The sequence below is a fragment of the Oncorhynchus keta genome, chromosome 21 (assembly GCF_023373465.1).
Source record: "Oncorhynchus keta strain PuntledgeMale-10-30-2019 chromosome 21, Oket_V2, whole genome shotgun sequence".
In the NCBI taxonomy this organism is placed as follows: Eukaryota; Metazoa; Chordata; class Actinopteri; order Salmoniformes; family Salmonidae; genus Oncorhynchus; species Oncorhynchus keta.
The window spans coordinates 53,220,900-53,230,899 of NC_068441.1; the positions used below are offsets into that span (position 1 = coordinate 53,220,900).

The 10,000-nt window shown below is 50.2% G+C and overlaps 1 protein-coding gene across 1 annotated transcript in view; it reads right to left on the reverse strand.

The window, feature by feature from the left end:
• The window catches only part of LOC118378133 (arf-GAP with coiled-coil, ANK repeat and PH domain-containing protein 3-like), a 116,585-nt gene that overhangs the window by 47,776 nt on the left and 58,809 nt on the right, over positions 1-10,000 (reverse strand). Inside the window, exon 12 of the mRNA XM_052474580.1 lies at positions 9,888-9,899. Coding sequence (XP_052330540.1) covers positions 9,888-9,899 — 12 coding nt within the window. The remainder of the gene's footprint in view (positions 1-9,887; positions 9,900-10,000) is intronic.

The following is a 10,000-nucleotide window of genomic DNA, read 5'->3' on the forward strand; positions in this document are numbered from 1 at the left end:
TCATTAGCATACAGCTGTCATTTTTGTCGCGTTCGCAGAAGCCGCTGGAAAAGTCACCGCTTGCGTCCCCGCGCAGAGCGATTTACGAGCCTTCCACTCTACCCCCCCCCGAGGCCCCTCAAAGCCTTGATACCCTGAGGCCAGGTCCTCTTTCTTCCTCCTCCGTCCTGGAGGAGCCCAGCTTCCATCTGTCTGAGAGTCTATTGCTGCCTAATCAAGCACACGTTATGGCTCCCAACATTATGGCTCCCACAGGTCCCTACACCCCCAACACTAACACCCACCTACAGGTCCCTACACCCCCAACACTAACCCGCACCTACCTACCAACCTACCTCTCTCTCTATCCCTCTATCTCTCTATCCCTCTCAGGTCTCTCGCTCTCTGTTCAGTTCAATTCAATTCTACCACTCTATTCCTCTATCTTCTAGCTTCAAGGCAAGTAACACTAAATCATGCATGAGAGCACCAGCTGTTCCGGGACGACTGTGTGATCACACTCTCCGTAGCCGAAGTAAGTAAGTAAGACCTTTAAACAGGTCAACATTCACAAGGCCACGAGGCCAGACCAGCTGGCAAGTCTCTCACTGACATTTTCAACCTCTTCCTGACCCAGTCTGTAATACCAACATGTTTCAAGCAGACCACCATAGTCCCTGTGCCCAAGAATGTAAAGGTAACCTTCCTAAATGACTACAGCCTAGTAGCACTCACATCTGTAGCCATGAAGTGCTTTGAAATGCTGGTCATGGCTCACATCAACACCATAATCCCACTGACCTTAGACCCACACCGATTTGCATACCACCCCAAACAGATCCAGATGATGCAATCTCTATTGCACTCCACACTGCCCTTTCCCACCTGAACAAAAGGAACACCTACGTGAGAATGCTGTTCATTGACTACAGCTCAGCGTTCAACACCATAGTGCCCTCAAAGCTCATCACTAAGCTAAGGACCCTGGGACTAAACACCTCCCTCTGCAACTGGATCCTGGACATCCTGACGGGCCGCCCCCATGTGGTAAGTGTAGGCAACCACACATCCGCCACGCTGATCCTTAACACGGGTGCCCCTCAGGGGTGCGTGCTCAGTCCCCTGATGTACTACCTGTTCACCCATGACTGCATGGCCAGGCACGACTCCAACACCATCATCAAGTTTGCCGGTGACACAACAGTGGTAGGCCTGAGCATAGACAACAATGAGACAGCCTATAGGGAGGAGGTCAGAGACTTGGCCGTGTGGTGTCAGGACAACAACCTCTCCCTCAACGTGAGCAAAACAAAGGAGCTGATCGTGGACTATAGGAAAAGGAGGGTCATTAACATCCACGGGCCTTAAAGTATAGCGGGTCGAGAGTTTAAATGTCCTTGGTGTCCACATCACCAACGATCTATCATGGTCCAAGCACACCAAGACAGTCGCCAAGAGGGCATTACAATATTCGGCATGGGTTCCTATATCTTTAAAAGTTCTAAAGCCATTGAGAGCATCCTGACCGGTTGCATTACTACCTGGTATGGCAACTGCTTGGCATCCGACCATAAGGCACTATAGAGGGTAGTAGGTACGGCCCAGTACATCACTGGGGCCAAGTATCCTGCCATCCAGGAACTATATACTAAGCGGTGTCAGAGGAAGGCCCAGGAAATTGTCAAAGAACCCTAACGAAGTTAAGGACCCTGTGACTAAACACCTCCCCAGTCACCCAAGTCATAGACTGTTGTCTCTGCTACCGCACGGTAAGCGGTACCGGAGTGCCAAGTCGAGGATCAAAGGCTCCTCAACAGCTTCTACCCACGAGCCATAAGACTGCTGAACAATTAATCAACTGGCCACCGGACTATTTACATTGACCTCCCCTCCTTTGTTTTTACACTGCTGCTGTTTATTATCTATGGATAGTCACTTTACCCTTTAACCCCTATGTACAAATGTTATACCACGAAGGAACCTGTTGACTCTGTACCGTAACACCCTGTATATAGCCCTCACATTGACTCTGTACCGGTACCCCCTGTATATAGCCCCCACATTGACTCTGTACCGGTACGCCCTGTATATAGCCTCCACATTGACTCTGTACCATAACACCCTGTATATAGTCTCCACATTGACTCTACCAGTACCCCCTGTATATAGCCTCCACATTGACTCTGTACCGGTACCCCCTGTATATAGCCTCCACATTGACTCTGTACCGGTACCCCCTGTATATAGCCTCCACATTGACTCTGTACCGGTACCCCCTGTATATAGCCTCCACATTGACTCTGTACCATAACACCCTGTATATAGTCTCCACATTGACTCGGCGGCCCCGGTACCCCCTGTATATAGCCTCCACATTGACTCTGTACCGGTACCCCCTGTATATAGCCTCCACATTGACTCTGTACCATAACACCCTGTATATAGTCTCCACATTGACTCTGTACCGGTACCCCCTGTATATAGCCTCCACATTGACTCTGTACCGGTACCCCCTGTATATAGCCTCCACATTGACTCTGTACCGGTGCTCCCTGTATATAACCTCCACATTGACTCTGTACCGGTACCCCTGTATATAGCCTCCACATTGACTCTGTACCGGTACCCCCTGTATATAGCCTCCACATTGACTCTGTACCGGTGCTCCTGTATATAGCCTCCACATTGACTCTGTACCGGTACCCCCTGTATATAGCCTCCACATTGACTCTGTACCGGTACCCCTGTATATAGCTTCCACATTGACTCTGTACCGGTACCCCATGTATATAGCCTCCACATTGACTCTGTACCAGTACCCCCTGTATATAGCCTCCACATTGACTCTGTACCGGTGCCCCCTGTATATAGCCTCCACATTGACTCTGTACCGGTAACCCCTGTATATAGCCTCCACATTGACTCTGTACCGGTACACCCTGTATATAGCCTCCACATTGACTCTGTACCGATACCCCCTGTATATAGCCTCCACATTGACTCTGTACCGGTACCCCCTGTATATAGCCTCCACATTGACTCTGTACCGGTACCCCCTGTATATAGCCTCCACATTGACTCTGTACCAGTACCCCCTGTATACAGCCTCCACATTGACTCTGTACCGATACCCCCTGTATATAGCCTCCACATTGACTCTGTACCGGTACCCCCTGTATATAACCTCCACATTGACTCTGTACCGGTACCCCCTGTATATAGCCTCCACATTGACTCTGTACCGGTGCTCCCTGTATATAGCCTCCACATTGACTCTGTAATACCCTGTATATAACCTCCACATTGACTCTGTACCGGTACCCCCTGTATATAGCCTCCACATTGACTCTGTACCGGTACCCCTTGTATATAACCTCCACATTGACTCTGTACCGGTATCCCCTGTATATAGCCTCCACATTGACTCTGTAATACCCTGTATATAACCTCCACATTGACTCTGTACGGTACCCCCTGTACATAGCCTCCACATTGACTCTGTAATACCCTGTATATAACCTCCACATTGACTCTGTACCGGTACCCCCTGTATATAGCCTCCACATTGACTCTGTACCGGTACCCCTTGTATATAGCTTTGTTATTGTTAATTTTATTGTGTTACTTTTTATTAGATTTTTTAACTTTAGTTTATTTAGTAAATATTTTCTTAACTCTATTTCTTGAACTGCATTGTTGGTCTCTCTCGCTCTCTCCCTCTCTATCGCTCTCCCTCTCCCTCTCTCTATCGCTCTCTCTCTCTCTATCGCTCGCTCTCTCCCTCTCTCTATCGCTCGCTCTCTCCCTCTCTCTATCGCTCCTCTCTCCCTCTCTCGCTCTCTCCCCTCTATCTCTCTCTCTCCTCTCTCCCTCTCTCGCTCTCTCCCTCTCTCTATCGCCGCTCTCTCCTCTCTCTATCGCTCGCTCTCTCCCTCTCTCTATCGCTCTCTCTCTCTCTCTATCGCTCGCTCTCTCCTCTCTCTATCGCTCGCTCTCTCCCTCTCTCTATCGCTCGCTCTCTCCCTCTCTATCGCTCGCTCTCTCCCTCTCTCTATCGCTCCTCTCTCCCTCTCTCGCTCTCTCCCTCTCTATCGCTCTCTCTCTCCCTCTCTCTATCGCTCTCTCTCTCTCTCCCTCTCTATCGCTCTCTCTCTCCCTCTCTCTATCGCTCTCTCTCTCTCCCTCTCTCTATCGCTCTCTCTCTCCCTCTCTCTATCGCTCACTCTCTCCCTCTCTCTATCGCTCGCTCTCTCCCTCTCTCTATCGCTCGCTCTCTCCCTCTCTCTATCGCTCTCTCTCTCCCTCTCTCTATCGCTCTCTCTCTCCCTCTCTCTATCGCTCGCTCTCTCCCTCTCTCTCTCCCTCGCTCTCTCTCTCGACCTCTCTCTCTCCCTCTCTCTATCGCTCGCTCTCTCCCTCTCTCTATCGCTCTCTCTCTCCCTCTCTCTATCGCTCTCTCCCTCCCTCGCTCTCTCGCTCTCTATCCCTTTCCATCTGTTAATCCCTAAGCAGTGTGACATCATGCCATCTGTCGACTTCAGCCCTCTTGCCTGTGGGGAAAGGAGAGGGAGGGTAGTTTTGTTTGGCATCATGCCCAGTAGAGGATCTCTGCTGTCGGGTACAGCAGCCCTGGTGTCCCCTGGTCTCTGACCTCCCTGAATCTCCTTTAAGTAAACACCCTTATTTTATTTTTCTGATTGCACATATAAACCTTACAGTTAAGGGTCTGTCCCTACAGTAGAACCAGGGTCTGTCCCTACAGTAGAACTAGGGTCTGTCCCTACAGTAGAACCAGGGTCTGTCCCTACAGTCCAACCAGGGTCTGTCCCTACAGTAGAACCAGGGTCTGTCCCTACAGTAGAACCAGGGTCTGTCCCTACAGCAGAACCAGAGTCTGTCCCTACAGTAGAACCAGGGTCTGTCCCTACAGTAGAACCAGGGTCTATCCTTACAGTAGAACCAATGTCTGTCCCTACAGTAGAGAACCAAGGTCTGTCCCTACAGTAGAACCAGGGTCTGTCCCTACAGTAGAACCAGGGTCTGTCCCTACAGTAGAACCAGGGTCTGTCCCTACAGTAGAGCCATGGGTCTGTCCCTACAGTAGAGCCAGGGTCTGTCCCTACAGTAGAGCCAGGGTCCATCCCTACAGTAGAACCAGGGTCTGTCCCTACAGTAGAACCAGGGTCTATCCCTACAGTAGAACCAGGGTCTGTCCCTACAGTAGAACCAGGGTCTATCCTTACAGTAGAACCAGGGTCTGTACCTACAGTAGAGCCAGGGTCTGTCCCTACAGTAGAACCAGGGTCTATCCCTACAGTAGAACCAAGGTCTATCCCTACAGTAGAACCAGGGTCTATCCCTACAGTAGAACCAGGGTCTGTCCCTACAGTAGAACCAAGGTCTATCCCTACAGTAGAACCAGGGTCTATCCCAGTACAGTAGAACCAGGGTCTGTCCCTACAGTAGAACCAGGGTCTGTCCCTACAGTAGAACCAGGGTCTGTCCCTACAGTAGAACCAGGGTCTGTCCCTACAGTAGAACCAGGGTCTATCCCTACAGTAGAACCAGGGTCTATCCCTACAGTAGAACAGTAGAATCAGGGTCTGTCCCTACAGTAGAACCAGGGTCTGTCCCTACAGTAGAACCAGGGTCTATCCCTACAGTAGAACCAGGGTCTATCCCTACAGTAGAACCAGGGTCTGTCCCTCTGGTAGAACCAGGGTCTTTCCCTACAGTAGAAAAGTAGAACCAGGGTCCATCCGACACAGTAGAACAGTAGAACCAGAGTCTATCCATACAGTAGACCAGTAGAACCAGGGTCTATCCCTACAGTAGAACCAGGGTCTGTCCCTACAGTAGAACCAGGGTCTATCCCTACAGTAGAATCAGGGTCTGTCCCTACAGTAGAACCATGGTCTGTCCCTACAGTAGAACAGTAGAACCAGGGTCTATCCCTACAGTAGAACCAGGGTCTATCCCTACAGTAGAACCAGGGTCCATCCCTACAGTAGAACCAGGGTCTGTCCCTACAGTAGAACAGTAGAACCAGGGTCTATCCCTACAGTAGAACCAGGGTCTGTCCCTACAGTAGAACAGTAGAACCAGGGTCTGCCCCTACAGTAGAACAGTAGAACCAGGGTCTATCCCTACAGTAGAACCAGGGTCTATCCCTACAGTAGAACCAGGGTCTATCCCTACAGTAGAACCAGGGTCTATCACTACAGTAGAACCAGGGTCTATCCCTACAGTAGAACCAGGGTCTGTCCCTACAGTAGAACCAGGGTCTATCCCTACAGTAGAACAGTAGAACCAGGGTCTATCCCTACAGTAGAACCATGGTCTATCCCTACAGTAGAACAGTAGAACCAGGGTCTATCCCTACAGTAGAACAGTAGAACCAGGGTCTATCCCTACAGTAGAACAGTAGAACCCGGGTCTATCCCTACAGTAGAACCAGGGTCTATCTCTACAGTAGAACCAGGGTCTATCCCTACAGTAGAACAGTAGAACCAGGGTCTATCCCTACAGTAGAACCAGGGTCTATCCCTACAGTAGAACAGTAGAACCAGGGTCTATCCCTCCAGTAGAACAGTAGGACCAGGGTCTATCCCTACAGTAGAACAGTAGAACCAGGGTCTATCCCTACAGTAGAACAGTAGAACCAGGGTCTATCCCTACAGTAGGACCAGGGTCTATCCCTACAGTAGAACAGTAGAACCATGGTCTATCCCTACAGTAGAACAGTAGAACCAGGGTCTATCCCTACAGTAGAACCAGGGTCTATCCCTACAGTAGAACAGTAGAACCAGGGTCTATCCCTACATTAGAACCAGGGTCTATCCCTACAGTAGAACCAGGGTCTATCCCTACAGTAGAACCAGGGTCCATCCCTACAGTAGAACAGTAGAACCAGAGTCTGTCCCTACAGTAGAACCAGGGTCTATCCCTACAGTAGAACAGTAGAACCAGGGTCTATCCCTACAGTAGAACAGTAGAACCAGGGTCTATCCCTACAGTAGAACCAGGGTTTATCCCTACAGTAGAACCAGGGTCTACAGTAGAACCAGGGTCTATCCCTACAGTAGAACCAGGGTCTGTCCCTACAGTAGAACCAGGGTCTATCCCTACAGTAGAACAGTAGAACCAGGGTCTATCCCTAGAGTAGAACCAGGGTCTATCCCTACAGTAGAACCAGGGTCTATCCCTACAGTAGAACCAGGGTCCATCCCTACAGTAGAACAGTAGAACCAGGGTCTATCCCTACAGTAGAACAGTAGAACCAGGGTCTATCCCTACAGTAGAACCAGGGTCTATCCCTAAAGTAGAACAGTAGAACCAGGGTCTGTCCCTACAGTAGAACCAGGGTCTATCCCTACAGTAGAACAGTAGAACCAGGGTCTGTCCCTACAGTTGAACCAGGGTCTATCCCTACAGTAGAACAGTAGAACCAGGGTCTATCCCTACAGTAGAACCAGGGTCTATCCCTACAGTAGAACCAGGGTCTATCCCTACAGTAGAACCAGGGTCTATCCCTACAGTAGAACCAGGGTCTGTCCCTACAGTAGAACCAGGGTCTATCCCTACAGTAGAACAGTAGAACCAGGGTCTATCCCTACAGTAGAACCAGGGTCTATCCCTACAGTAGAACCAGGGTCTATCCCTACAGTAGAACCAGGGTCTGTCCCTACAGTAGAACCAGGGTCTGTCCCTACAGTAGAACCAGGGTCTATCCCTACAGTAGAACCAGGGTCTGTCCCTACAGTAGAACCAGGGTCTATCCCTACAGTAGAACCAGGGTCTATCCCTACAGTAGAACCAGGGTCTATCCCTACAGTAGAACCAGGGTCTGTCCCTACAGTAGAACCAGGGTCTATCCCTACAGTAGAACAGTAGAACCAGGGTCTATCCCTACAGTAGAACAGTAGAACCAGGGTCTATCCCTACAGTAGAACCAGGGTCCATCCCTACAGTAGAACAGTAGAACCAGGGTCCATCCCTACAGTAGAACAGTAGAACCAGGGTCTATCCCTACAGTAGAACAGTAGAACCAGGGTCTATCCCTACAGTAGAACCAGGGTCCATCCCTACAGTAGAACAGTAGAACCAGGGTCTATCCCTACAGTAGAACCAGGGTCCATCCCTACAGTAGAACAGTAGAACCAGGGTCTATCCCTACAGTAGAACCAGGGTCCATCCCTACAGTAGAACAGTAGAACCAGGGTCTATCCCTACAGTAGAACCAGGGTCCATCCCTACAGTAGAACAGTAGAACCAGGGTCTATCCCTACAGTAGAACAGTAGAACCAGGGTCTATCCCTACAGTAGAACCAGGGTCCATCCCTACAGTAGAACAGTAGAACCAGGGTCTATCCCTACAGTAGAACCAGGGTCTATCCCTACAGTAGAACCAGGGTCTATCCCTACAGTAGAACAGTAGAACCAGGGTCCATCCCTACAGTAGAACAGTAGAACCAGGGTCCATCCCTCCTTAACTGTAGCATCAGTTTTCCTCTCGTCAAGTCAGACACTGCATACCTTTTGGAGAGATGTTTAACTTGGCAGAAATGTCCAGATCAACAACGTCAGCTAACATTTATTTTTATTTTGTTTCTTTAGCCCATAGATATTGTTGTAAATATCACATGAATACACATTAGACATGGGGAAAAATGTATAGAATTGCAATAAAATTAGCTTTAAAACTGTATAATGTTCTCTGCCCCTCATGACAAAATGTGTAGAATTGCAGGAAATAATTTTTAAACCTACAAAATGTTTTCTCCACCAACCAGAAGGGTGTGAACAGTTTGTTGTCATGAACAGTGCTAGAACCTATAGAACTAGACGTGATGCATGCAGGAGCGTGAGATGTTCCCCCGACGCTGGAAAGGAGCCCCCCGAGTGTAAACAGTTTAGGAACCCCTGTTTTAGAGGATGATGGGACTGGACATGACAGTGTAGTGGAGCATACTCCTATTACTAGTAAAGCTAGCCAGTCAGAGTACGCCCTGCCATATCCTCTCCCTCCATCCTCTCCCTCCATCCTCTCCCTCCATCCTCTCCCTCCCTCCATCCTCTCTCCATCCTCTCTCTCCCTCCATCCTCTCTCTCCATCCTCTCTCTCCATCCTCTCCCTCCATCCTCTCCCTCCCTCCTCTCTCTCCATCCTCTCTCTCCATCCTCTCTCTCCATCCTCTCTCTCCATCCTCTCCCTCCATCCTCTCCCTCCATCCTCTCTCTCCATCCTCTCCCTCCCTCCATCCTCTCTCCATCCTCTCTCTCCCTCCATCCTCTCTCTCCCTCCATCCTCTCTCTCCATCCTCTCTCTCCATCCTCTCCCTCCATCCTCTCCCTCCATCCTCTCTCTCCATCCTCTCCCTCCCTCCATCCTCTCTCTCCATCCTCTCCCTCCATCCTCTCCCTCCCTCCATCCTCTCTCCATCCTCTCTCTCCCTCCATCCTCTCTCCATCCTCTCTCTCCCTCCATCCTCTCTCTCCATCCTCTCTCTCCATCCTCTCTCTCCATCCTCTCTCCATCCTCTCCCTCCCTCCATCCCTCTCTCCATCCTCTCTCTCCCTCCATCCTCTCTCTCCATCCTCTCCCTCCATCCTCTCTCTCCATCCTCTCCCCTCCCTCCATCCTCTCTCTCCATCCTCTCTCTCCATCCTCTCTCTCTCTCCATCCTCTCTCTCCATCCTCTCTCTCTCTCCATCCTCTCTCTCCATCCTCTCCCTCCATCCTCTCTCTCATCCTCTCCCTCCATCCTCTCCCTCTCTCCATCCTCTCTCTCCATCCTCTCCCTCCCTCCATCCTCTCTCTCAATCCTCTCTCTCCAGCCTCTCTCTCCATCCTCTCTCTCCCTCCATCCTCTCTCTCCATCCCCTCCCTCCATCCTTTAAGTACTCACCTCCATCAGAGTCTGGAGAAGATCATTGGACGGAGGGCGTTGGTAGAAAGGAGAGAAAGAAACAAATGAATGTTAGCACAATCACAAGGTCAGGAAGTAAACTGACATGTAGT